The 27,595-nt window shown below is 41.7% G+C and overlaps 8 protein-coding genes across 11 annotated transcripts; 5 read left to right on the top strand and 3 right to left on the bottom strand.

The window, feature by feature from the left end:
• Nucleotides 1-11,121: 11,121 nt before the first annotated feature.
• LOC108106635 lies at nt 11,122-14,432 on the top strand. Its single transcript, XM_017213840.2, has one exon. The coding sequence runs from the start codon at nt 11,286-11,288 to the stop codon at nt 13,740-13,742; it is 2,457 nt and encodes an 818-aa protein (XP_017069329.1). The 5' UTR covers nt 11,122-11,285; the 3' UTR covers nt 13,743-14,432.
• A 1-nt stretch (nt 14,433) lies between these two features.
• Nucleotides 14,434-15,751, bottom strand: LOC108106636 (DNA polymerase interacting tetratricopeptide repeat-containing, protein of 47 kDa). Its single transcript, XM_017213841.2, has 2 exons — nt 15,092-15,751; nt 14,434-15,034 (listed from the first exon to the last, which is right to left on the bottom strand). The coding sequence occupies exons 1-2, from the start codon at nt 15,719-15,721 to the stop codon at nt 14,474-14,476; spliced, it is 1,191 nt and encodes a 396-aa protein (XP_017069330.1). The 5' UTR covers nt 15,722-15,751; the 3' UTR covers nt 14,434-14,473.
• A 276-nt stretch (nt 15,752-16,027) lies between these two features.
• Nucleotides 16,028-19,737, top strand: LOC108106638 (transcription factor Adf-1). Of its 2 annotated transcripts, XM_017213842.2 has the most exons (4): nt 16,028-16,201; nt 16,332-16,520; nt 18,375-18,668; nt 18,728-19,737. In XM_017213842.2, coding segments are annotated over exons 1-4 (789 nt in total). In that variant the 5' UTR covers nt 16,028-16,200; the 3' UTR covers nt 19,033-19,737. The 2 variants fall into 2 exon arrangements, with proteins under 2 accessions (XP_017069331.1, XP_017069332.1); XM_017213843.2 differs by lacking the exons at nt 16,028-16,201; nt 16,332-16,520 and adding an exon at nt 16,609-16,751.
• A 48-nt stretch (nt 19,738-19,785) lies between these two features.
• On the top strand, nt 19,786-20,387 carry LOC108106406 (UPF0545 protein C22orf39 homolog). Its single transcript, XM_017213418.2, has 2 exons — nt 19,786-19,907; nt 19,960-20,387. The coding sequence occupies exons 1-2, from the start codon at nt 19,836-19,838 to the stop codon at nt 20,356-20,358; spliced, it is 471 nt and encodes a 156-aa protein (XP_017068907.1). The 5' UTR covers nt 19,786-19,835; the 3' UTR covers nt 20,359-20,387.
• A 401-nt stretch (nt 20,388-20,788) lies between these two features.
• On the top strand, nt 20,789-21,965 carry LOC108106400 (coenzyme Q-binding protein COQ10, mitochondrial). Of its 3 annotated transcripts, none has more exons than XR_001772395.2 (3): nt 20,789-21,037; nt 21,136-21,240; nt 21,301-21,413. XR_001772395.2 is itself a non-coding variant. In XM_017213408.1 (3 exons), the coding sequence occupies exons 1-3, from the start codon at nt 20,965-20,967 to the stop codon at nt 21,752-21,754; spliced, it is 645 nt and encodes a 214-aa protein (XP_017068897.1). In that variant the 5' UTR covers nt 20,807-20,964; the 3' UTR covers nt 21,755-21,881. The 3 variants fall into 3 exon arrangements, 2 of the variants coding, with proteins under 2 accessions (XP_017068897.1, XP_017068898.1); XM_017213408.1 differs by having other exon boundaries at nt 20,807-21,029; nt 21,115-21,240; nt 21,301-21,881; XM_017213409.1 differs by having other exon boundaries at nt 20,811-21,029; nt 21,301-21,965.
• LOC108106392 (D-glucuronyl C5-epimerase B) lies at nt 21,951-25,228 on the bottom strand. The gene is made up of 3 exons (XM_017213400.2): nt 24,792-25,228; nt 23,350-24,731; nt 21,951-23,214 (listed from the first exon to the last, which is right to left on the bottom strand). The coding sequence occupies exons 1-3, from the start codon at nt 24,969-24,971 to the stop codon at nt 22,848-22,850; spliced, it is 1,929 nt and encodes a 642-aa protein (XP_017068889.1). The 5' UTR covers nt 24,972-25,228; the 3' UTR covers nt 21,951-22,847.
• An 81-nt stretch (nt 25,229-25,309) lies between these two features.
• On the top strand, nt 25,310-26,846 carry LOC108106397 (post-GPI attachment to proteins factor 3). The gene is made up of 4 exons (XM_017213405.2): nt 25,310-25,672; nt 25,731-26,047; nt 26,113-26,579; nt 26,635-26,846. The coding sequence occupies exons 1-4, from the start codon at nt 25,537-25,539 to the stop codon at nt 26,705-26,707; spliced, it is 993 nt and encodes a 330-aa protein (XP_017068894.1). The 5' UTR covers nt 25,310-25,536; the 3' UTR covers nt 26,708-26,846.
• Nucleotides 26,812-27,577, bottom strand: LOC108106403 (peptidyl-prolyl cis-trans isomerase H). Its single transcript, XM_017213414.2, has 2 exons — nt 27,385-27,577; nt 26,812-27,325 (listed from the first exon to the last, which is right to left on the bottom strand). Exons 1-2 carry the CDS (start codon nt 27,466-27,468, stop codon nt 26,858-26,860), a joined length of 552 nt encoding a protein of 183 aa, XP_017068903.1. The 5' UTR covers nt 27,469-27,577; the 3' UTR covers nt 26,812-26,857.
• Nucleotides 27,578-27,595: the final 18 nt, after the last annotated feature.

Below are 27,595 nucleotides of genomic sequence, written 5' to 3'. Positions count from 1 at the left end.
CTGAGCCCGAGTCCTGGGAAAATTCATCTGGGTTAGAGTACACGGTAATAGGCTACAGGCAACTTGTTGCATGTGAAAAAGATTTTCATGTACATCTTCTGTCAATCGTGTGAAAATGACAACTCCATCGATCGAAATTAGTTTTTTCATAGCAGGAGAACATGAAAATGTAAAAGGCTCAATAATACTTATTTTCTGGGAAACTTAACTACTGGGAAAATGCAGATGCATAGGGGCACACGATGTCATCTTCTTACGGGTATGAGGTATGGGAAAATAGTTGAGTTCTTTAAATATTTTAACTAATCAAGAAAAATCGATAATCGAAAATCAGGCGAACATAAAAAGAATATAGATAACTATGAGAATAGTTTTTCTAAAAAATGTTGCTGGATCGATGATTTTCTTCTTACAATTTATGGCATGGTAAAATTAAAATGCATGAATTTTCTAATGACGCTAAGCCATTACAGAAAAATATCTAATATTGCTAAGTCGCTGTAAAAATTTCTATCTTGTAAAAATGTTTACTAATCAAGGAAAACCAATACTCAAGTATCAGGCAAACATCAAAAACAGTAGATCAGTTAAAATCTTTTTTTTTTCAAAACTATCTTACCTGAACTCGTGTCCTGGGAAAATACATTAGGGTAGCATACGCTTATTCTTCTAATGCAACTTGTTGCACTGGAAAATATAGGTTTTCTGCTTATATCAAATTTCCAGCTCAATCGATGCTAATTAGTAGTTATATAACAGGATAACATAAGAATGCTACACGCTTAAAATGTTTTCCCTGGGAAACTAAAGTAATGAGAAAATGTAGATGCATAGGGGCACACATTAACCCCGTCCTGCAGTTTGTCTGTGGCAGGGTAAAATGAAAGATCGCTTTTTAACTAATCAAGAAAAATCGATAGTCGTGTATCAGGCAAACATGAAAAAAGAAGTCTCTCGGAATAGGTTTTTTTCGAAAAAATGTACCCGATTCCGTAGTCCTGGAAAGAGGTATCTGAGTGCACGATATTATTCGTCTTGCAAACTGTTACTTGGGAAAATTAAAACGCCTGAATTTTCCGAATGAGCAGCTGAAAAACATGTGCTGATCGTGTAAAATTTTCAACTAATCAAGAAAAATCAATAATCATGTATCAGGCGAACATGGAAATCAGCAGAGTATTTTAAGTAGTTTTTCTACAATAATTTTACTTGAAGTTAGGATCTGGGAAAATGCAGCAGGATCGAAGTACACGGTAATTTTCCTCCTGCAACCTGTTGCTTGGGAAATTAACTCACTGCATTCCTCAACCAAATTTTCACCTAGAGGGGTTATGCATCTGCCAACCGTGTGAAAAAAACAGACTAATCAAGAAAAATACATATTCCGGAACCAGGCAAAAAGAAAACTAACAGGATACCTCAAAAAGTTATCGAAGAAAAGGATCTGCGTGGTCTCAAACCATGGGAAAATGCAGATGGCTCCGAGCACACGATAATTATCTTCCTGCAACCTGTTGCTTGAAAAATACATTCCTTAACAAAATTTTCAAGCGAGGGAAAATGCATCAGTCAGCCGTGAGAAAATAAAAGACTAATCAAGAAAAAGCAATATTCCTGCACTAGGCAAACAGAAAACTAACAGGATCCTTCAAATAGTTTTCCAAAGTATGACCTGCTTGGTTTCAAACCCTGGAAAAATGTTGAAGGCTCCGAGACCACGATAATTTTCTTCCTGCAACCTGTTGGTTAAGAAATTTCTGCATTTCAAAACAAAATTCTCACGCAAAGGGAAAATGCATCTGTAAGCCGTGTGAAAATAAAAGTTTAATCAAGGAAATCCAATATTCCTGTAACGGGCGAACAGGAAACCAAAAGGATCCTTAAAATAGTTTCCAAAGAAAGGTTATACTTGGTTTCAAGGCCTGGGAAAATGCAGATGGCTCTGAGCACACGATAATTATCTTCCTGCATACTTTTGTGTGGGAAAAATAAATGCATTTTAATGTGAGTTTTTAAGCAACTGTGGGAAAGATCTTTTCTGGATCGTGTGAGAAATACAATTCAATCAACAAAAACCAATAGTCTGGTACCAGGCGAACATCAGAAGCAGAAAGGCTCTAGAAATAGCTCTGTCAATATAATTCTACCTAACTTCGAGCCCTGTGAGAATTGAGAATTGGAAATAGCTCACTCAATGGAATACTACCCGGCTTTCGGTCCTGTGAGAATTAAGGTTCCCATTCATGGGAAAGATCTTTTCTTGATTCAATCAACAAAAACCAATAGTCTGGTACCAGGCAAACATCAGAAACAACAAGGCTCTGGAAATAGCTCACTCAGTGGAATACTACCCGGCTTTCGGTCCTGTGAGAATTAAGGTTCCCATTCATGGGAAAGATCTTTTCTTGATTCAATCAACAAAAACCAATAGTCGGGTACCAGGCAAACATCAGAAACAGCAAGGCTCTAGAAACAGCCCTCTCAATGGAATGCAGCCTGGCTTCGGATCATGTGAGAATTAAGGTTCTCATTCATGGGAAAGATGGGGGTAATTCCTGCAATTCAATCAACAAAAACCAATAGTCTTGTACCAGGCGAACATCAGAATCAAACAGGTTCCAGAAGTAGCTCACTCAGTGGAATGGTACCTTACTTCGGGTCCTGTGAGAATTGAGGATCTCATATCTTGGTCTCCCTTTCCTTGATTGTGTAAGAAATACAATTCAATCAACAAAAACCAATAGTCTGGTACCAGGCGAACATCAGAAACAACAAGGCTCTAGAAATAGCTCTCACAATGGAATTCTGCCTGGTTCGGGTCTTATGATAATTGAGGATCTTGTACCGTTTAAAAACTAGTTTTTGGGAGCACTATTCTCGAGTCATGTTATTTAGCATTCCACAGGCAAATATTGAGAACTTAAATAAAAGTTGAGAATAACTGAAGTCGAGAACTTGCAAAAAATTTGCATAAATTTTTCATAACAAAAATCGATTTAATACAACAAATTTTTGTAATTAAAATAATAACTTTACACTTTTTAAATGTTTTAAATATTTCATAAAAATCACTTTAGACAAATTCGACTGTAAAACTTGTTGGATACCTGTTGATTCAGCTCATTAATTATGATTCACCTCTTATGAAAATTGTCTTGAGTAAGGGTTGTATCCTGCAAAGGAAATCCTACCAAGATAGCAGAAACATTTCATCTTAAAATTCTTAGAAATAGTACCTGAATAAGAAAAGTGCAACAGGATAAAAGGTATAAGAAAAGGGATCTGTGAAAATCCTTTGGTGGCATGAACTATACGGAATTGAAAATTGTTTCATGGGAAAATAATCAAGAATAACTCGTCGTGGGAAACAAATTCGGTTGGCAGTAGACAATTTTCTAGCAGGAAAACAGAACAGTCAAGAAGTGTCCCCATTTACTACCAAATCGTAATCCCAAAATAAGGTTAGTAAAGAAGTCACATCCTGTGTGCCACCGGAAGATCGCCTCTATAATAACGGAACCAGCATCATTTCATTAAAAAAACATTTTGTAACAACCGGAAGCGACCGTTATTAACACCTAATATTTACATTTCCTGAAAAAGGAAATATAATCTTTTCTTCTTAAGTGCCAAGAAAAATGTTACCTGAATAAAAAGAAGGATAAGAATAAAAAAGAGCAACAAGCAATGAACCGTTAAAAAAGGGACCTGGGAAAATCTTTGGAAATTTATGATGGGTATAGATTCGATTTCCCTGGGAAAATCAATGAAGTTGTCGTGGGAAACCCTCTCAAGTGGTGGTTTAAATTGGGAATTATCTAGCAGGATAACAGAAACGGTGGCAAGTTTCCCGACAATCTTTCCAGTTCTTATCCTTAGTTATTGTTAAGAATCCAACTGTTACGCACATGCCATCTAATGCCATCACCTGCAGGATTTCGGAAGTAGCAGCCTTAGAAGTAAAGAAGAAAGGAAGTAGAATCCTTAGAAACAGAATATTACCAACCGGAAATGACCTTTGTTAGCACTTAAATTGGCATATCCTTAAGAAGAATTTTGAAAAGAAAAAGATCAACGAGTAAAAAACAGTTTATAAAAAGAAACATGGGAAAAACCTTTGGAAAGGGCGATCTTCGGGGCTGGAATTTCATGGGAAAATTAACTAAGAGTGGTTTTCGTGGGAAATCGAAATCAATGTTTGTTTATTTTAGGAATTATCTACTAGGCTACCAGAAAAATTGGTAAGCATCTCGACATGCTATCGCTAAGAATTGTCAAGAACCCTACAGGGAAACACATGCCACTAAGAAACACCTGCAGGATTACGGAAGTGGGATCACTTCTTTAGGAACCGAATACCGGAAGAGACCTAAAGGTTCTTTGTTAACACTTTTTAATAGCATATCCTCAAAAGGAAGAATGCTGATGCTGAGAAAAAAACTATTAAAAAACTATTAAAAAAGGAGCTGGGAAAATCTTAGAAAAGCGCATTCTATTGAGGCGACTATTTCATGGGAAAATGAACGACTATTATTTGTCGTGAGAAACCGCTACAAATTGTTTAAATATTTAGAAATTATCTACTAGGATACCAGGAAAATTGGAAAACATCCCGTCCCGCCTACCATTTCGTATCCCTAATTATTGTTAAGAACCCAAAACCGAAACACATGCCAACAAAAGATCACCTACAGGATTACGGAAGTAGGATCACATCCTCTTAAAACGATTGTTACCAACCGGAAAAGGGCCAAAGGTGATTTGTTAACACTTGAAATAACACGACCTATTGTACATAAAAAGATGAGAAGGTAAAAAACAATTAAAAAAGGGACCTGGGAAAATCTTTGCAAAGCACGTTCTCTAGAGGTTACAATTTCATGGGAATATGAACGAAGATGAGACGTCGTGGGAAACCTCTGCAAATGGTGGTTAAAACTAGGAATTATCTAACAGGAAAACAGCAAAAAGGACGAGTATCCCAACACTCCTTCCAATCTGAAAATTCTAAATCCCAAATAATTGCTATAAATGCACAGCATATGCCTTCAAGAGATCACCTGCAGGATTAAGGAAGCAGGGTGAGTTCCTTCGGAAGAAGCTATTAACAGCCGGAAATGTTTTTTGTTTCCACTCGAAAATACATTTCCTCAAACAGAAAATTGGTTTCTAATCTTACAGTTTTCATTTCCTGTCCCAGCTTCCGTTTCTTTTAAAAAATAAACAATCTCTTCTTTGATAAATGTTTTTTGGGACCTTTTTTTAATGTTTACTTTTTCCTGGAACTCCACATGCCGCAAGCCACATGCTAAAGATTTTTTGGGCTACGCGTGGGAACGATCTCCGCCTAATTAGGCAATTTCTACTAGGCAAACAGCATCCTCAAGGCAATGAAAAGATTGAAACCATCCCGAGGGTCACATGATACGCGAAACCTTAGGATATCTTTGATCTTTTTATGGATTCCTTTGAGTTTGTTGCCCCTTCCTTAGGTTTTCAAGTTGCCGATGTCGTGAGAATGCTGACTTTATATGGAATAAAAATTAGTTTTAAGTATCAGGGTAACAGCGAGCAACAGATGGTTGGTATAGTAAATGTGGATCCTTGGCAGTATTCCATCGAATTTTATATGCAAATTGGATAAAAAACTAAGTTCGCTTCAATTAAAATTGCTAACAGGCCAACAGTTTGGCCAGCAAGGTGATTTCACCTTTCCAGGAATACCTTCTTACCTGGAAGGTAAGGACATAGTAAGAAGGTGCAAAACTACCACCAAACTATTGAGTTACAAGGAAGTCTTTCTTCTCTTTCTCCTTCCATTCCTGAGACGTTTGCAACCCTCATGATTTCAGCTATCTGAAAAATACGTCTTGGGCTTACTAGGAAAACAGAAAACTCAGCATGAGGGGAGATACCTTGACGACACCTTTTGCAGTTGAGGGTTGATTTCTAGTCATATAAGAAAAGAAAAAGTCGTGCAACATCTTGAGTGCCATTAGGAGAACAGCAGATTCATAGGACTCTCAAGAAGGACTCTCTTAAACTGGATTTGAGAGCCCCGGAGGGTTGAAAGTGTCACCTCCTATAAGCGGCTATCAGCAATCTTAAGGCCATAGTTTATAGAAAATATCTTTTCAAGACCTAAAAGCAAAAAAACTTCGAGTTGAAGATCTTCCAGCTAATGTGGGCGTAATCCTTTCGCCGCAGGTAAAATTCCTTGCCGCAAGCGTGAGAATTTCAATCGATTTTTGTTGATCTTGCACCAGGCGACCAGGAAAGAGAGTCGGCATCCCTGCCTTTCCCATCTCTCGAATTTCTCAGTTTTTACGCACAGATCGTGTGAACGAAGAGCAACGAAAATAACATGAAAGAACGTTTTGGTAGAGATAGTCGACTTGCGGTTACCTAGGTTGTAAATGTCACTTGAAAAAAAATATTTAAAAATTATAATAAGGTAATTTATATATTTAAAAATAAATAATTTGTTTCATATTTTTAATATATATAAATTGTACTTCTTTTATTGCTTTTTTTAAAAATAAAATTTTCAAAAGTTTTTATAAAAATATACCTTAAAATAATATGTAAATAACTTATCAATAATATTTAAATATATATAATAATATCATATACAAACCTATGAACCAATCTACCCCTTTAACTTGCAGCTACTAGGTATCACATGAAAGCGAAACCCAAAAAACCGAAAAAAACGAGAGTTGAGGATCGCGTGGGAATAAATGCCTAACCGACGGCAGGAATGGAATGTAACGTATTTTTTCCCACAGCTCCTGCAGATAGGGCATCTCCCTCGACACCCCCTCTGACTCTCTCTCTCTTAAATTACATATGCAGAGGCTTAAATTAGTTGTTAATTGTTTTCCCTTTCTCGTTTTGGCATGTGCTCGCGTGAGAACTACGAATCGAAATATTGGAAAAGGGACCAGGAGAGCAGAAGCATCGGAAGGCCACATCCACTTTCCAGATACGGCTACTCCTCCCCTCTCTATCACTTTGTTGTTGGTTCTCTTAACGAGATCCTCGATCGTTACGTTAAACGGATGTGGACTCTGTGGAATTTGTTTTTTATTCGTTTATTTTGGTTTTTTTAGGTGTGTGTTTGTGGAGGGCTTTAACGTCGATGTTTGCTGTCTGCTGGTCGCGGTTCGCTGTGTCAACATCGTGTGGGAAATTCTTGGCCATTATCCGTTACAAGAATGAATGTTCATCTCGCCGGCAGAATGGTCGTGAGAACTTTTTATGCTCAAGCGAAGATCTCGACCAGGAAAACAGAAAGACTGTAAAGGTTCAGCTGGTAAAGTGTAAAGATGCGACTAAGGTGAAGTAGTACAAGTGTTTTCGTGCGAACTTTGATACACTTGAAATTATATTCATAATTGCATGTTTTTAAGTCAATATTTAAGATTACATACATTAAGAACTATTTATGGGTTAATAATGAGTAACAATAAAATTAATATTTATTTATAATGATAATATATATATATATGATAATATACGAGGTGTGTTCAAAAAGTAAGGTGACTCTTCAAATTTCGCGAATTTCAAATTTTTCGATTATCGATTTTTTTGTTTTGTTATATTGGTACACTCTTCCCTAACATCTGTACCAAGTTTCAATGGAACATCCTCTTTTGTTTGGTTGTGAGAGGCGTAAAGTTACAAGTTGTTTTGCGAGCTCGGCGATTTTTTGCTATCGAAAAATATGGATCAAAGGATTTGGATTTTTTGGCCAAAAACAACACCACAATAATGCCTCAGCCACCATATTCACCGGATTTGGCCCCATGTGACTTTTTCTTGTTCCCAAAACTGAAGATAATCGAAAAATTTGAAAAATTTGAAATTTGAAAAGTCACCTTACTTTTTGAACACACCTCGTATAACTTCTAAAAGGTTTCGATAATCGAAAAATTTGAAATTCGCGAAATTTGAAGAGTCACCTTACTTTTTGAACACACCTCGTATGTATATAATTTGTTTATAAATTATTAAAAAATGCTGCGATTCCTTCATCTATTTTTACCACAAACTTTTCCAATGTAAACCAATTTCTAAAAGATTCCCGTTTCCCTTTTGTATTCAAATATTCTCCTGAGAAAAATCCCAAAATAAACTCAAGATAACCCCAATTCAACCGCATCATTAAGTAATTCAATTACGCACAAGGCCTGCAATCATTTCCCCCTCTTTCCAACCCAAAAAAATCAAATTCAACTTCAACCACCAACGGCAAAAGAACCTCAAAAAACTCCAAAGAAACATGAGTTCCGAAAACATCTTGTCGTCGTTCGGAAAACTCTGTTTGCCTGTTCACCTTCAAGACATTTACAAGCATCAAATTTCAGACAAAAGGAGTCCGAAGACCCTAAGAAAGTGTGGCACGTGCCACAGTTTATGGCAAAGCCAAAGAAATGTCGGGAAACATTCCACAACTTCACCAGTTGCTTGCTTGGCTTCCCTGCGTTCCTGTCACTTTGACAGCCAATTAGCGATCATCAGCCAAGATTATCAACTGGAAAATTATAGGGGTCTCTTAAGTGGAAACGCCCTCCCTGACACTCTCTATATACGAGTATATGCAACGACATGAAACATGATCGTGGCAACGATCCATTGTGTGTGGTAAATATGTTTAAACGACTTAATGAACCCTGATGTTTGTCACGATAATTTCATGTTTTTGAATAGGCTCACAGCGATGTGAGAAGGCCGGGGCATCGTGTGGGTCTAAGAAATGATGGCTGTGGAAGACCCTCATAATGGTCTTCGACACGCATCGAATTACAATAGCCAGCCATTATTGGGCTAAGAAGAACCATTCGAGTGTGAAGAGGTTGTGTTGGCTGACTACATTCCCTGCCAGCCTGTTCCAATTTCACGCCGTATTAAAATAAACAGGAAGCTCAATCGTTTTCAATTATAGGTTTTTTTTTTCCTAATGTAGGGCTAAGGAAGAAAAATACTACAATGGAGTTTCAGTAAAGAATAGGAAGTTAACGTTCAGAGTTCTTTAACTGCTTGCTTAGCCTTGCTGCTGTCCTGTTCCAAATCAATTAGCAAAACAAACACAAAACCCATTCATCATAACCAGCCTTTTGTTGTGTTTCCACTTCCAGGAACTTGAAAGCATTTGCCTTGCGGCAACACCGCCTGTGGTTTAAAGTGCAATCAAGCCGAACCTCACGATCAGGGCAGCAGCATCTCTGGGCGGCTGAGATTGAGGCCAGGAATAAGGGACCAGCCAGATACTTGGTTTACCTGCCCGAAGACAAGACAAGATAAAAGACTGTTCTGTTCTTTTCTGTTCTCCCATTCGAATGATACAGATTTAAGCCTTTGGCTGTTTAGGCTTCAGGGGATTTGCGGTGATCATGTGCCCTCCAGCTCAACCGCAAACAGATCGTGAGAGAGTCAGCAAAGGTCAATTGATGTGTAGCATCTTGGGAACACCTCGCCCATTGTTTGTCTAATCCCAGAGATCATAAATCATAATTAGAAAACTGCCGAAGCATGCATAAAGTGTAGCAAACGAACAGGTGAACAGAATTGTTAGCACAGCTTCATCTGGACTGAAACTTCATCTGAGCTACCCTCTCTCTGTCGGCACATTTATTATTACCAACAACAACAACAAGCTCATCATCCAGCAGCATCCCATTATTATCTTGCCATGATTGCCACTGATGCGCATCGATGCATAATTTTCGAACAGGTTCACAGCAATATCAAGGAGGCCAGTCTCAGCCTGGAGAAGAAATGTGCCCAAAGGCATGAAGGCATCATCGTTCAATGATGGGAAAAATCACTGAAGCGCACTCGTGTGTATCCAGGGAACAGGTTACCAAGTTTGTCAGACCGACGATCGCAGCAGGAGAGTTTAGCACCCACCGCACTGATTACAAAAATCTAAGGGCGACCCATTTTAGATTTAGTTTTTCCAAGGAAAATTTTACTTTCTGCACGAAAATCAAAGAAGCGTAACAAACATCTGCAAGACAAACAGGCTAACATGAATGTTAGACAGATTTAAGGGAAGATGTTTATACTGCAGCATCTGCTACCTGGTCTACCTGCAACCTTTCCAGATCGGAGTTGACCTTTGTCTTGCCAGCAGCTTGCTAGGTTTTTTGTAACCTTGTTCGAATGCTACAATTTAAATTTTACACATGAAAGACTTTACAACTTCATTCTTTGTAAAGATGATCTAACATAACTTCATTACATTTCAGTAGCTGGAAGTGTTTGTAATCGGGAAAGATTAATTGGAGTTTGTGGTAAGGGTATAACTACATACAGTTAGTCAATAAAGTATTCGTTTCAAGGTACTACATGACTAAAGCATGTTTTTCTTAATAAAACAGTACAAAATTGCTGCAGGCTCGATTATTGTAACCAAAAATATTAAAATTATATAAGAATTTTTTTCTAATAAAGCAATAATTATAAAAAAAACTTCACATTTTTAACATTTTTAAAGGTAAAACCAGAAAAAGAAGAGCATCATTCTATTTAATATAGAAAAAAATATGGCTCTACTGTCTAAAAAATTCTTAAAATTAAGTAATCAATTTAAAGAGTTTTTTTTACTAAACTATATATCACTATATTGTATATTGGCTTTTTATCATACCTAAAAGTATACCACCGTCGGTTCAACAACATATCGTAGTGCAAGGCCTTATCAACAGATGGCTCTATAAAAATTAAATATCGTGTTTTCTGTTTAAATTGCATTAATTTAAAAAAACGTTTAACATGATTGGAATCTCATAATCGCCGCGACTACTACATTCCCTCCTGTTATGTAATTGTTCAATAGAAACAAATGTATACTAAACTAAAATGAATTAAAAAATATTTTCCAATTATTCAAAAACAAGAAGTGAAAATATGTTTCAGTAAAATTATTCAAATTCTGTTAACTAATATTATTATGTATGTATTTTTGTTATATATATATTTAAATAACAGTAATTTCTACATTTGAACATTTACATTTGTTTAAAAATTTAATTCAATATAAAATTATATTAAAAAAGTCAATTGGTGCGATAGTTTTACTAGGTGGCAGCCTTGGTCACGTGACGAGGACACGAAGGATAGAAGGGCGATAAAAGAATAGCCGATAAGAGCTCCACCCAGTCACAGAAAACATGTAATTCTCGAAGTAGCGAAAAAATATAGTTAACATTTTTTTATTTTTCACTCGCAACTCATCCACCGCACTTCCACCCTCGTCACCAAAAAATAGTCGCCTCAAGATGGACCATAACGAGATCTCCATGACCATGGATGTCAAGTTGGATACACACGACAAGCGTCCAGTGGCATTACGCTACAAGACGTGGACTCGGTGCCAGGTGAAAATCGAGGCCATCAAGTGTGTGCCCTGCTTTCTGCGGCTCAGTTTTCAAGCTCAAGAGACGGAGTCCCACGACTTACATCCCGCCAAACCCATTATTGTCTCCGTTAACGTTCCGGGTGTCAGCCTGAGTTTAGCCACCTCGCGCACAAAGCAGCACTCCTACGGGCTGTTCTGGACGCAGAACCGACGCGACTGTTTCATATACTTCGCTCTGGAGACGGAGATCTCCTGTCGACGGCATATGAAGTGGATGCGAAAATCGATAAAGAACTTGGAGCTCTACCGGCAGGTATTCCTTGAGCAGCGTCGTCTAAGCAGGGGCCCTGGGGCTCTGGGCCCGCTGCCCAATTTGCCAGAAACGTCAGACGCAGGCCCTCTATCGCCGCGCGTTTCCCAGATCTACGAAGAGATTTTCGACGGCAGCCGCATTTCCCGTGTGTCCATCGCCTCGGGAATCTACGAGGAGATGAAGCCATCGGTTATGGAGACACCCTCGCCGCCGCCACTTCCCATACATCCTCACCGCCAGCGTATCAATACCTTTGAATGCGCCCAACTGGGTGACATTCCACGTTCCAGCACCAATCCCGAGTCGGAGTTAGCCAAGAAAAAGAAGTACAAAAACATGTTGGACAACCTGTTTGGTGGAGCCCGTCAAAAGCGTTCTGGTAGCACCAGCGAGCTCGTTCACGAACCAAATGAGGAAGTATTACCGCTCTACGAGAATGCTCCGACTCCAGAGCCAGTGCTTCCGGTAAAGCGTACATCCCAGTTGAGCAAGTCCCAACGCAACAGCTTCTCAAGTCCGGACCTCTCCAAACTAAATTTTCTAGATGCTTTTGGTGAATATTTCGGAGCACAGAACCACGAATCGAGTCTGGAGCTGAACATAAGTTTGGATGAGTCGGTCATTGAACCGATCTCCCGAAATCAGATTGTGGCCCAGATAACTAGCCAACTCAGCAAGGCCGACTCTTTGGAGAGCCTGAACGTTTCCGAGCAACTGCCGTACAATTTCAACTTTTCCGCTTGTAACACGTCCACTATCAATCTCATCGGATCGCATGGAGCTGTTCCGCAGAGCAATCTGATAAAGAAAAACAAGATATTGGAGGACGATCTAACGGGATATTGTGTAATGGCGCCCATTTTAAAGGCGGTGGTGAAGGAGCTGCCACCACAGCCAGGCGGCAGCACGGTTTCCACTTCGTCTGGCTATTCTACGGGCTCATACTGCTCCTCCACCAGTAGCTGCAACACGGAGGACCAGCCCACCAAAACCCAAATGGCCAACGAGAGTGACATTTACGAAGCAATGCACGGAAGCTCTTTAAACAGTACCGTCGGAGCGGCTGCAGCTGGATTTGCGGAACATCTCTATGAGAATTTGTTAGCTATCAAGGCCGCACAGGAGCTAGAGGCGCAACCACTTGGTTTTGGACTTAGCACCAGTACACCCACCGAATCTCCCTTAGCGCCAGCTTTGCCCCAAAAGGGAACACCCAAGGAGAAAACTTGTCAGCAGAAGCCTGATGAGGAGAACTACTACCAGACACCAAGAAAGTCGATCATTAGTGTGGACGACAAGATACCCTCCTACTATCCCAACAGCTGCGACACCCTCAAGTCAAAGCGACGCAGTCCCACCGAACATGGACCCAGTCTCAAACACTTGGTTAGCTCTAAGCTGCGAAGGGAGCGAAAAGAAAACCTATACATTTCATCGCCCCAGCAAATCATTGAACAGCGTCACAAAGCGTCCTCAATCTCATCATCATCAACCAAAACAAAAATCTCAACAAAAAAGACTGCCGCTCACAAAATCTCGGATAGCGTTTATGCCGTCACCCATCCTGTCAAGCGCCCAAATAGCACTAATAGTAACAACATCCACCAAAATAATAACAACAATAACAATGAAGGAGTGGATGACGAACTACTACACTTAACCATGCTAAAGAACATCGACTTTAAGTTTGACGACGGCCAAGTAACCGAGAATTCTGGTCAAGCAAAGGCGACGGCTCTTGTAGCATCAAACGGATGTTCAGTGTCACCAAAATTGGAAAAGGAGTGCGAGGATCGCTATCAGGCTGCGGAGCAAGCCGCTCGTCTATTGCAAAAGTACGCCACACTGGCTAAATTTGGACAATCCCCGAGCAAGACTAAGCCAGCCGCATCTCATCCAGAGCCAATGATCCAATCCGTGGCCACGTCTAATGAGTTGCAGCCCTCTGGAGGAAGCATGAGGAAATTTGCCTCGCTGCCACGCTTCAAGAAAATTGACTTTTCACCACTGAAGATGAGGCTTAACAATGTCCTGCAGAGAAATCCTTCGTCGCCCCAACAGTAGCGGGCATTTCCACAAATTATGTATCAATGTTAAACACTTCACTGTGGAAACATGCTGCTTTTTATGAATTTCGCTTTTTATGTTGTAGGTTCTTGTGAATGTGATCTGCCCATCTTTCTTGTGTTAATTGGACAAGTTGATGTCATCAGCTTATTATTATGTTATCCGAGTATGTAATACGCTTCCCCACGATGCACTTAGTATTAAGCCTTATAGGTTGATCTTGCTTTGTCAAAGGTATAAAAACGAATCATATCTGGCTCCATTTGAGGGGCCTCTCTAGTATTACTGTTGTGAACTAACGATGAATGTCTACAATTTATACATATGAATATGCTCAATTATGGAAATTTACACAAAACGCTTTTATACAAATTAAATTTAACCCATATTGTTGACTCATTTAGGCGCCTGATTGTTGAAAAGAAACTAAATTTAGCTAAACAAGTTTTTATTCTATATATTACGATCATAATAAACCAGGAGGATCTTGCGCTGCTTCTGATATTTCAGCACGGTGCAAGATTGACACTACGCTTTTTGGCTTTGCATAACATATCAAAAATTAGTTAATCCTACCATAAAATGCTTCTAGATAGCATAACCAAAGCTCAACTGTACCGTGACTAAAACTTAAGCTTAAAAATAAATGATTGCAGCAACTGAAATAAATTTTACAACCATCAGAAAGTACTATGTGTTTTAAAACCGATCTTTATTTCCACGCTATCTCAACTGTAAACCATGGGTCGTCGCTGTTGGTTTATAAACTCCTGTTCCACTCGTGAATCCTTGGGAACCACATAGAATAGGAGAGCTCCTCCGGAAACAAAGAATCCCTTCTCAGCGATAATCTCGGCAAGCTGCTTTTCCTCGGTCACCCTGTGAACGCATCCTGCTTTACGGTTCTCGTAGTACACATGAACATTACCCTGGCGGTAGCTCTGAGTCTTGTCGCAGGGCAGTGGTTCTGCAAACAGGGTCGACAAGCAATCCCGCATGGTAGCCGTCTCCGGCAGTTGCTGCTGGAAGTCGCTAAAAAGGAACTCCGGATACGAGAATGCAGCCGGCCAGATTAGCGTGCTGCCGTCTTCGTCCAGATGCACTGGATGGTCCTCCAGTGGCAAAAATTTTGGACGGAGAAACTCCTCGCTCAAATCGACCTTTTTTCCGATCTTTTGATCGTCGAACTTTATGGCCCTTTGCTCAATGGCATCACTCAATCTGTGAAAGCGGTTAAGACGACGCTTAGCTTCAGCAGCCTCCTTGCGTTGATTTCGCTCTATCTCTAGCTGTGGGAGTACAGCGGATTAGACAGATTCACATTTAATCAGATTACTCGATCTCACCTTCTTCATTTTGTTCTTGTGCAGCAAAGCATTGGCCTCTTTGTGGTCTAGGTCCACCTCGAGCAGCTCCTCGCACATCTGAGTGCAAACGTCAAACCTTTCTAGCTCGTAGGCGCACTGCGCCGACCTCCAGCGGGCTTTAGTGTAGTCTGGTTTAAAAAAAAGGGCTCTCTGGGCGTCGCTCAGAGAAGATCTGAAGTTCTTTATAAAGAAGTGGGCGGCTGAGCGATTGTTGTAGAGGACTGCCAGCACATCGGGATTCTCCGTCTTGGATTTGATGCCCTCGGTGAAGCTGTAAATGGCCATGCGGAACTTCTTGTGCTTCATATAGAAGTTGCCATCTTCCTTATAATTAAGTGCCAATTCGTCACGAGTATTCTCCTCCGGATCGTACTTAAGCTTCTGCAGGCCCTCAAACATCGGATGTACGTCGTCACCTGGCTGAGGAGCACGTTTCATGAAGAACGGATGCTTGTCCATTTCCTCTTGCCACCGGTCCTCCGGCCAGCCTTCCTCATAGCGTTTTTTCTCCAGGCCATCGATAAAAGCATCTAGTTCCGCGTCTAGCTGGGCCGCTAGCTCAAGGCGCTCCTCATCTGTCCAGTTTCGATTCGCGGCCAGTTCCTCCATTTTGTCCAATCAGAAAGAGTGTGGCCGCACACAGGCCGTTATAATATACCAACTACCCTTTGCAAATATACCAAAATATATAATTGAAAAATAAAAGTGCATGATTGTTGTTTGATTCTTACGTTTGTAAGATTATTAAAAAGGGGTTATAGCGGTAAAATAAAAATTATTGCCCAATAAATTTTCTAATTGGCTCTCTCTAGCCGAGAGTGACCGTGCTCGGCAAAAATGCTCCTCGTGAGTGTTAATGTCATCGATTAGTATCGATTGTTACGGTAGTGTTGGCTAAAACCCGCGAGCAGACCTTCCATTGGCAGAGACGCGACTGAGCTGAGACGTACCGTTGGCAGAGACGCGACAGAGAAATAAAATTAAACGTCGACCTTCCTTCCTCGCAGAAGAAACCAATCAAAATAAAAACAAACAGAACGTGCGTTCGCGCCAAATACTTAACAACAATTAGCAAACGAAAGAAGCAAAGTGAGTGGTCGTCGGCCAGTGAAAGACCAAGTGCCCACTCTGGTGTTGGGTGTTGGGATCCAGTTCTCATCCCGTTTCGTTTCTCGCTAAATTAACTCTTGTTTCCGTTTCCTTGCCCCGTCTCGTCCAGTGCACACCCTCACCGCGGCCATTGAGATGGATAAGCTGGATGCCAATCTTGAGCAGCAGTTTGATCTCAATCTCATCGAGGCTGTCAAGCTGAACCCAGTGATATACGACAGGTCGCACTACAATTATAAGCACTTTGTGCGCAAGGCCCAGACCTGGAAACAAATCGCCGAAACGCTCGGTGTGCCTGGTAAGTGAAATTCGGTTGGTTTTTGGCTACGGGTTTCCAGCTTTCTGTCTTCAGTCGCCAGTCCGTGCCCCAACCAGCCAATTGATTAATTCTGTAAGGGGAGCAGAGTGTGAGGGACGGGACGGACGAGTCAGTCGACGACGACAGAAAACGACGCAAAAGTGAACGGCGACGCGACGCAGTAGCTGGCTGATGGTTGGGAAATTACAGGGCCGAATTCGGTATGAAGAGGTTGGTGTCCAAGTCATAACCGGTTTCATTATCAAATACAATTTGTTAAAATTATTTTTCGTTAAAAAATGTACAGAAATCAACAAATTTGTTTTAGAGTGTCTAAGTTTTCAAGATCGTACGCAGTTTGCATCAAGAAATATTACGTTTTGCCAAGTTACATGTTTTATTTTTTTTACATTCTGGGCCCTTTGGGCTCTTTAACTGCGCTCCTGCCCGCTCTGTCGGTGTGAAGACGTCTGTGGCAGTGTGCTCAGTCGATATTTTTGAAGTTGCTGTACTTTGCCGTCGCGTCGCAGTAGTTGTCTCGCTCGCACCACAGCTATTCTGCTTGCGCCAGCGTTTATTTTCGTACACTGCGACTGCGATATGCGCTGCCTCGGTCGACAGCTGACTCGCTCACACACGCTCGTATGTACTCATACGTACAGTGGCGGCAAAAAATATTTGCACATCCGATTCTCTTCCCTTAATCAATATAAGTTTTATCTAAAAAATTTATAATTTTGGAGAACCGAATTTTTTTTTTTAAATCAAGATTGGCATTATTACTTTAAAATGTAGTTTATTGTTAAGAAGTGTCAATTCTTTTGTTGACTTTGTAGTTAGTTTAAATTAAATGTAACGTTTTTAAGGAATAAACTTCCAGTTTAAAAATGGAAAAATCTTAGCTGTGGCAATACTTTAGTGCCTTACTGTAGATACCAGAGACCGACCAGGCAGCTTTCGTTTCGTTTTTATGAGTATACCAACAAAATTTACCGTTCACTCCACCCCCTCTACGGCCGTTGATCAAACCCTAAATTTTCGCCTATATTGCTGTGCCACCTTATTCGGCTTTCGATTATGCAAGAAGGTGGCTTGAAAACCAGAGTTGCAGTCGTTCAAGTCGGCCAGCAGCAATGCCACAGGTTTCCGTCTCCAGGCAGAGGAGTCGAAGTCGGCAGTAACCAGTCGGCGACGTCACCGTCACGTCAACGTCTCTGCTGACGCTGGGAAGCTGCTGCTCTGCTTCAGCCAGCGATTTGTTTTGGTTTGCGATTTGATGCTTCTAGCAGATGCGCTCTCAGGGTGGGTCAGGTGGTAAAGATAGTATAGTAGTTTTAGTTCCTGAAGATGATGGCAATTCACAAGTTATATGTTGACCCAATGAGTAACAGCTGAACTGAAGAACTAATGGTGTAAAAGTTGTATTCGTTCTTCTTTATGGGAGATTTTTTTACATTAAATTAAAATTTTTTAATAATTATCTAAGCAGGAAGATTTGTATATCTATTCTGTCAGTTTTTGCCCTTACGAAAGATATTCTCTTTTCTACTAAGGCAATTACGAATACTAAGAATACTAAGAAGTAGAGGCAGTAATTTTGCCCGAATAATATTATACGTCCTATGACAAACGATTGAACTATTTATACATATACATATGTATGAATGCATCGTTTTTTTAAATTCAGCAATGATTTGTTTTTGGAAAGACTAATTAGTATAATCCAAAGAAAAATGAATAAAACTTTTAGAGTAAACCAAAAAAAAACTGTAATTAAATCAGCTGCACGCAACGTACAAGATAAGCTGTCTTATCCGAAGCCAACAATTCATTGCTTTATCCTTTTTATTGTAGAACAAAAATGTACCAAGCGCTGGAAGAGCCTACGCGACAAGTTCGCCCGCGAGATGAAACTATGCCAGGAATCGCGTTGGCGTTACTTCAAGCAGATGCAATTCTTGGTTGATTCCATTCGGCAGTACCGAGAATCACTGCTCGGTAAGTGCGCCAATGGCAGTCAAAACGCCAATCAGGTGGCCGATCCTTCTCAGCAGCAACAGCCGCAACAACAGACCGTCGTAGACATATTCGCACAGCCTTTCAACGGGAGTGCCACAACATCAGCACAGGCACTGACTCATCCGCACGGTAGGTGGTTTAGCCCTATAACAAAAGAGTTCTCCGATAAACTCTTTTATTTTTTACAGAAATCACGGTCACCAGTGATGCACAGCTAGCCACTGCCGTGGGCAAGGACCAAAAGCCATACTTCTACGAGCCGCCGCTCAAGCGGGAGCGTAGCGAGGAAGAGCACAGCGACAACATGCTCAACTCCATTAAGATTTTCCAGAACAACGTCTCCCAGGCGGTCAGCGCAGAGGATCAGTCGTTCGGCATGGTAGTCACGGACATGCTCAACACGCTGGGCGTGCGACAAAAGGCAGAGGCAAAGGTGCACATTATCAAGTATCTGACGGACATGCAGTTGTTGGCTCAGCACAACAAGTACTAACTGTCGGGCGGCTGTCACCGGCAGCTGCTGCAGCTGCTCCAACTGGAGAGCGTTCTGCCCTGAGATCGATCAAACGAGAAGGGACCTACGGCCACCCACATGCACACTGGCCGACGGTCTTGTGCGGTCATTTTCTTTAGTTCATAGGTCTAAAAGTCAAACTACAGAATAACATTAGATGTAACTCCCCACTGCGTATACCCATAACGCGTAATTATACTTCCCCAAGTCCAAACGTAGACAAACATATATATTTATATGCTTAGTTGGCCCCATGATCGACGATTCAATTCGCGCCCAGTTCTCAGCTCTGTACAAAAATTACGATTGAAAAATAGCGATCTTAGAATTATGAGTAGTTTGTTAAACGACCGTGGAAACACATATGCAGCGTATTGTAAATTTTTGACTACGATTTAGTTGTAACTTGCCATCGGGTCTTAGCTCTGTAATTAAGTACACACGTAAAAGTTATTTTAATTTTATAAGTTCTGTTGTAATATGCTGAAAACGCTTGAATGATACTTTGAAAGGCTTTATTTAAGTATGACAAAAGGAAATATAAAACACCTTTTTCATAATGAGCGCATATTACACACTTTATACAGATAAAATCGAAATAGTTGCCGGCAACGTAAGTTGCAAACCATTTTCAATGATTAATTGTGCAATTATTTGGTATTAAAAGAAATATTTGAAATGTAACAGATTCGTTTCAATCAAAAAAAAAAGTGGCAACGCTGAGGTCGAGCGGTATAAACAGAATCAGCTGTTTAAGCAAGGAATGTTTTTATGTAAGTGAAATGGCTACGAAATCGGATAATGCTGACTCAAAACCAAATAATTCAAAGGACCCAATAGTTGACACGTGGGCAGTAAGTATTTTGCTGAGCAGTTGAAAGCGAAATTGAGGAACCTTCTTTCTAGATTCGCCCCTGTCATTTGTACAAAGAGGAATATGACGACTGCACGAGTTTCAAAGCACGCTTCCACCAGTATTTCATATTTGGTAAGGATACAGACTGCTCACAGTGGCTTACTGACTATCAAAATTGCGAGAGATATCATCAGTCCAACGGCAATGATGTGGATGCCGGTACAGCAGTAGTCAAAAGCGAGGAGGAGCGTCGCCGGGTCAGACTGCGCGCTCATTTTGCCAACGATACCTGGCAGAAACGAAAGGAGCCACCCCACGATTGGGCTTCTCCTCTGCCTGACTGGATGGAGAAGCGCAACGAGAACACCTATCTGGAGCTGAAACAGAAGGAGCTCTCTGGCCAATCTGCTTCTCAGGGGGAGGAGCGCTCACTGTGTACGATCATGTGAAAATAAAAGAATAGTTAAGAAAACTAGGATATTGATGACTTTCGTTGGAGGACTAGTGTTTTTTTTTTTGTCATTCAAATAAACATACTGCTTCCCCGGCAGATCTTCGACAGTCTGGCAGCACAATGATCAGCTGTATTTGTCATTAATTGCTGCTGGTAGTGATGTACAGTTGGCTTTAGAAAAATATGGATAAAAGAAGAAGAAGTCTGCTGGTAAAGATTTATTTATTTATATAATGCCAACGACGACAAAGTTCTAGCAATATTTTATTTAAATCATAGTTAGTGTCTTTAGGAAAATTATTAAACAATTGCAATGCTAAAATATACATTTTGTTTTAATTACTTAACTGAATACGAAACATTTTGAGTAAACTCGAATACGTATTAATATCTGAAAGTCATATACTCTTTTTGTTCGCATTCATTAAATTTTATTTAAGATAATTAAATGAAAATTCCTTTAGCGTACTCGGTCAATATCGACATAATCGGCTAGGCGGCTATAAAACGGCTAGATTCTCAAAACTCGTTGTGCGATATTTAGGATACGGATACCTATCTTTTTCCGCATCCACATCCCAACGTACCAGCTTTGCCTAAAATGCTAAAGGGCAGTACACTGAAAGCCCTGGATGTCAGAATCCTACGGCCCCTTATTGAAACAAGGTCAGCAGGTAAATGTAAATTACATAACCTGAGGCTGATGCCAAACCTGTAACATTGGAACAGCAAAATTGATTGTGCCACTCAGATTGTTATTCTCCAATTGCAGTGGAGGCCACCAGCGCAGTTTCTCTAGCAGCATCCACAGGTCCTACATAACATTCAATGATTTCCGCAATAAAAATCGCTGGTACACAAAAAAGGAGCTTGTAGGGTAAGTCCATAGCCTGCCCATAATAAAGACATCACCAAAGTGTCCAACCCTCTTATGTAGGTACTCCATGCAGGACATGTACAGCGTGGTCTCTGATGTCAGCAACTATTACAAGTTCGTACCGTACGTGAAGCGCTCCCATGTTCACAGTCAGAAAAGTGGTGCCTTTAAGGCGGACCTTATTGTGGGCTTCCCACCGCTGAACGAGGCGTACACCTCTCAGGTTACTTTAGTATCGCCCAGCTTGGTCAAGTCGGAGTGTCACGATGGTCGCCTGTTCAACTACCTTTTAAACGAGTGGCGTTTCAGACCGGGCCTCAAGGACATACCAAACTCCTGCGTTCTAGACTTTAAGGTGTCATTTGAATTCAAGTCTCTGCTGCATAGTAACGTGGCAAACATATTCTTCGACCTTATATGCGATCAAATGGAGAACGCGTTTATTCAAGAGGTACGTCGACGGAGCGGTCCGCCCTCCATCCGTTCCCACGTGCTTACCTCGCAGCGGTCGTGAAGAGAGAATGTTGGTTGATGTAACCGTTTTAGTGAATTAAGTTGAAGTTGTGTACACTGCTTTGACAAACCTCTTTGTTAGTACCATTAACTAAATTGTAAATAAATTGTCTTTTGATTTGCGTAAATACGGACAACCAAAATGTACATAAGTATGTAGTTCTATAGTCCAGACACCAAATGAATCAATACACGAGTACAAAGAACATAAATTAAGTACTTTAATTTGGTTCACTTAACATAATACTCAAAATCAATAATTTTCGTTAACAGTCTCGTTTTGGGATTAGTAGTGGGCCATATAAAACGGATCCGTGGTTATATTCAAAATGGTACATGTATTCCTTGCTTAATTGACAGCTTATCAGCGATAACGAAAACTTAGGAGTTAAAATAAAATTACGTTTGGAATGGCATCGTTTAAGTGGCGAGAAATACATACTATTCTCAAGTGGCATATTCTACAATTAATTAAATTACAGGCTTACCACATAGAAGTCGTTATCATCGTGCATCGTTATTCGGGACAGTTAGTATTTGAGTGGGAGCACTACTATCACCTCTATAAGGGAGGCAAAATACAAGAGTCTACATTTGTATCTAACAGATACTACCTACAATCTACAACTATTATGCTAATCTCTCTAAATTACTTTATACAGGAAAGTGTAGTAACGAACTCTACTTAGTTTGCACAGTAAAAAAGTCTGACTAAAACAGTAAGTGTTAAATGTTCAATTCTAGATATTGTCCAGTGAGTGCGCGTGCATCTAAAATCCGCCAAACAATTAAGCTATCAATAGGGGATCAACAAATTTGTAAAAACGAGGCCAACATCTGATAATGCAATCGAAGGTAGAGGTACAATAGCTTAACACTAAGCGTCTAGCTAGACGAGCCAAATTAGGACTTTAGCACAAAGACTAAGGCGGAAATAACACAATAGAAAAAATAACTTATTTCCGGGTTAGGAGGGTGAGGGTGTGGAAAGGGCATGGGACGAGGTGCAACCATTTAGAATGGTTGAGCACAATACGTAAGCCCTACAAAATATCACTTTTTCGACGGCGATATGCCGCCAGTTTCCTTAGCTCTCAGTTGTGCTTAGCCCGCCGGCCAAACATGTAGCCCTTCCAGCGCTCTGCGGTCTGTGCGATCAATGGATCACTGTCGATAGTGGCCAGCAGGAGCAGCTGGTTTACGTGCGTCGCATGGTAATCCCAGCGCGCTAGGTTGGGAGCAACGCCTAGGCTTAGATGGCGAAGGTCGTAACTAGTTCCAGAGCCAGTGTCGTACAGCAGCAACATCTTCTTTAGTGAAAACATGCCCTGCGCGAAAAGCTTCCCAGCCTCACGTGCGATTTTTACGGGCGCAGTGCTATTTAGATCATAGAGTCCCAGTAGAGAATAGATAAACCCGTTCAGCACATAAGACGGCGGCGTAGTGGGATACTCCTCGTACCTGTAGAAGGAAAAATAAATGGTTGTAGGGTTAAAACAATAAATAGTAACAGTAATTGATGATTGTCCATACAAGGAGATAAATAGTCAGTAAAAAAAAAACAGAGAGAATTATACAATAACCTTATCTACTTACCAGTAAAATTTGTCCATGAATTGCGCCAGGACTCCACCGTCCCTGGAATATACCCTGTAGGGCTGCAGTCCGGCTGCAGCCGCCCGAAGGTAGCGTTCATCGCCACCAGAGTGCCAGTATGCTCTGGCCAACACCGAGATAGCATGCCCTTGACCCATGGCCGATATCCAACCCGGTCGTAGCTCGGCAAAGCCGTTGAGGCTGCGACGCACAGGATTTGTCCAGCCACCTGTCTTAGGGTCCTGATTATGAACAAACCACTCTGCCGCGTCGTAAAAGTGGGCCAGATGGTCACTGGTGGACAAAGTGATGTTGTCGTAAAATCCAAGGCCCAGAAAGCCAATCGATAGGACTTCCAGGTCGGAGCGTCGAACCTTTAGCGGTGAGCGTTTGTCTCCGAGGACTATTCCTTTTTGGACATCGATGTGCAAGTCTCGGGTAATGTGGCGCCATTTATTCAGCGCCGATCCGCCCAGCCCGTAGTATATGTTCGAGTCCTGCACGCTCAGAAGCAAGTCGGCGGGTATGTAGTGAAGGTTGTAGCTGTGCCGGGTGTCCCGGTTCTGGACGGTGACCATGAGGCTACTAGTGTTCGTGACAAGTAAGAGGTCAACACTGAGAAGCAGGTCCAACGTCTGATTGAGGGCAATGTTAATAGCACCTTCATAGCCAGGCGCCGTCTCAAACTGGACTACGCTGGTGTTGAACTTGTGGTGCCAGATGCGGGACATGTTGCTAGTCTTGGGAGTGCTCCATTCCATTTGGTTTCCATCACCATCCTCCAGGACTCGAACTCTGGGAGCCGGCTCCGTTAGGTTCTTACTGTAGTGTGATAACGCGAACTGGGCAATCTGTGTGGGATAGAAGTAGCCGCGCTTCTCCCACTGCGTACTCACCGGCACACCTTCAGCGGCGCTAATGCACTTTACCCGGTCGCGTACCTCCACATTGTAGTTCTCGAAGTACATGAAGACGCCACGCGCATCGTATTTGCCTCTTGGCAGGTTTACCTTGGCCGTGCTGTGCACCCAGTTGAACTTGGCCACCTCGCTGCCACTGGTGGAAACTGCTCCGCTGATGTCGAAGTAATTCCGCAGGAATGAGAACGGAACGTACACCTCGTTTGCGTTTTCGTCCCGCTTGCAGTGTACACTGTACTCCTGATTAATTGAGCATTCGATATCCTGCAGCGCGGTGACCTCTCCTCCGCCAGAGGATTGTCTCGACGTCCGGTCAACTGGGCGCACAAAGTCTGGCGAGAAGGAGAAAGCAGCGCAGCGCATGTAGACGCCTAGGGTGATAACCACCACTGCCACTGTGAGAATGAGCAGAACGGCTTTCAGGTTCAGTCGCATGATGAAGAAGACAAGTGGCTCGCGTTGCTAGGGATTTGATGAACATAGATTAGTCAAATGATAACAGTTCTGATTTTATTATGTTACCTTGTACACCTGTGATTTTCGTGGATCCCGATTTTCCCTGGTTAGAGGAGGGACGGGAACAGCGAAGGCATCTGTCTGGCTGCTGGAATATGTGGACATCAAATTGGTGGGCGGGCCCTCTAACAGATTCTTACAAATAAGGGCAGGTGAGTCATGCTCTAAATATAAGATAGCATTCATCTGGCAGATGCATGGCTGACAATTTGATAATGGTGCACCAGAGCTCTCTCACTACCTCTCTATAGTTAAAGTTCCACCAGCAGAGCCTTTAGCTCTGTGATTTTAGCTTTGGACCATCCAATGTTATTCATTCAACTCCAACGAAGGCATCTGAGCATATTTCTAGTAGTTTGTAAGATTTTCCTCTCTAACTAGACAAAAACACTGCGGAAAAACAGTAAGTACAATACAGATGAGCAAATGTTTTTACATATGACAAATATCGCTCTTTGGCAGTCTATGCACGACGGCTATCGGTAACAATGTGATCGATTATATTAGTTTAGTATTTTACAATCATGCACGATTTTTTGGGCAATTTTATTAAGTTTAACCATTATAACTAGTGGTAACTTTGACAAAAATAAACAAATCTTGATCTTTGTGACAAATAGTCAATAATTTGCAAATTTGCATAACGATTAGTCGATTACAGTCAACAGGACGGCGATTAATCAATAGTACAATGTTTACAAAATATTTCAGATGTATGTCGCAGATAACGCGATTTTAACTAGTTTTAGTCATGTCTAGTCGTAGTTTAAGTGCAATACTCGTAGTCCTATCAGCGCTTGTAGCCGCCTGTCATGCCTCCAACGGGGACCGCACCCAGTTCTTTCACAATTGTCGACAGAACTGCGAGCGAACAAACTGTTCGGCAGGTGAGTAGTCATTCCAAACCATAAGATTATATTCTTAAGAGAGGATTCCTTTGTGCAGATGGTCTGGAGATCCAAGAACAGGCAGTCAAGTTCTATAAGCAGTCAGTGTTCGACCGGCTTTTCCAGTGGAGCTGCGCGGACGAGTGTCAGTATGGTTGTATGTGGCGCACTGTGTTGGCCTTTTTCGAGCGCGGATGGCCTATTCCTCAGTTTTATGGCAAGTGGCCTTTCCTCCGTCTGCTGGGAATGCAGGAGCCGGCATCCGTAATATTCTCCCTTCTAAACTTTGCGGTGCACCTCCGCATGCTACGAAAATTCCGTCGGGAAGTGCGTCCAGACAGTCCCTGCTTCATGCTGACCCATATATTTGCTGTGGTAGGGCTATATTTTAATCAGTTATGCAACAGGATGTCCTACTAAGTAAACTTTTCTTCTCGCAGACAAGTCTTAACGGCTGGATCTGGTCTGCCATCTTTCACACTAGGGACTTCCCGCTGACCGAGCTGCTGGACTATGCCTTTGCTTATTCAATAATTCTGTGCTCGCTGTACGTCATGGTCATGAGGATGCTTCACCGCTACTCCCTGTTCCTCAGAGGTGTAATATCGCTAGCCTTCCTTTCCTACTACATAAACTACTTTGCCTACTTGAGCGTGGGACGGTTCAACTATACATTTAACATGATAGTTAACGTGGCCACAGGAGTGATCGCGGCCGTAGGATGGTTTGTTTGGTGCCATTTTGTGCGCATACGAAGGCCATACTTCCGGAGAATTTTGCGCTTCTATGTTCTCATGGCGCTGGCCATGAGCCTAGAACTGCTGGACTTTCCACCGATCCTCTGGATTTTAGATGCTCACGCCTTGTGGCACCTGGCTACAGTTCCACTGGCTTCTCTGTACTACGAGTGGGTACCAGTCATTCAACTGATGTAAATTTTTATAAATGTGTTCTAATTTCAGCTTCATGATCGAGGACTGTCGAACCTTACGAAAAGAGAAAGCTGCGGCCGGCGGCTATGCATTCTACAATTAGTATTATTCAGGACATTAAAAACTAAAATTCTGGAGTCATTCTTAAGGATGTTGAGAAAAATCGCCTTGAAAGTAACCAGATTTGCTGGAAATGTTCTCGCTTCGTTTACAAAGACATAATAGAAACTTTATTACAACAATCAGTACTTTGCTACATCTGTCCGCATTGCGATATCGTCACTGGCAGTTTTGGCTTGTTGTTGGGACCCGTGGGCACATTCTCGATCTTCCGCATTATGAGCAGGCCGTCCAGGACACGACCGAAAACCACATGCTTGCCGTCCAGGAAGTTGCATTTGGCGCAGGTAATAAAGAACTGACAGCCGTTGGTCTCCTTGCCACTATTCGCCATGGACAGTAGTCCGGGCGAGTCGTGTTTCAGGGTGAAGTTCTCGTCGCCAAAGGTGCTCCCGTAGATGCTCGTAACGCCGGTGCCGTCACCCTGCACAAAATCGCCGCCCTGGATCATGAAGTCTTTGATAACCCGGTGGAAACTGGCGCCCTTGTAGCCGATGGGAACGCCATCCGGCCGGTACTCGCCCGTACAGAACTGTCGAAAGTTCTCGGCTGTGCGCGGCACTGTATCCGCAAATAATTCAAATATCATTCGTCCGATCTCCTGCGTCGAAAGAAAAGCTTGGTTAATTCGTGGTTTAAAATGTTTTATTTTTCGTTTACCGTTGTTCCTACGGCTATGTCGAAAAAAACGACAGGGTTATTAGAGCTTCGCAATTGCGACTGTATTTGATTCCAGTTTGGCATTTGAAATAATTAATTAATTACTATTCAATGAAAACTACAAGATTTTCACCCGCCGGCAGAGTTTTGTTTACGTTTTATGCGATGGCTTGATGACGATAGATCACTACTTGACGTATATCGATAGGCT

Source organism: Drosophila eugracilis, unplaced genomic scaffold (genome assembly GCF_018153835.1).
Source record: "Drosophila eugracilis isolate 14026-0451.02 unplaced genomic scaffold, ASM1815383v1 contig_1765, whole genome shotgun sequence".
Taxonomy (NCBI): domain Eukaryota; kingdom Metazoa; phylum Arthropoda; class Insecta; order Diptera; family Drosophilidae; genus Drosophila; species Drosophila eugracilis.
Note: the sequence above shows the minus strand (reverse complement) of the source record. Positions and strands in the feature narration are given on the sequence as shown.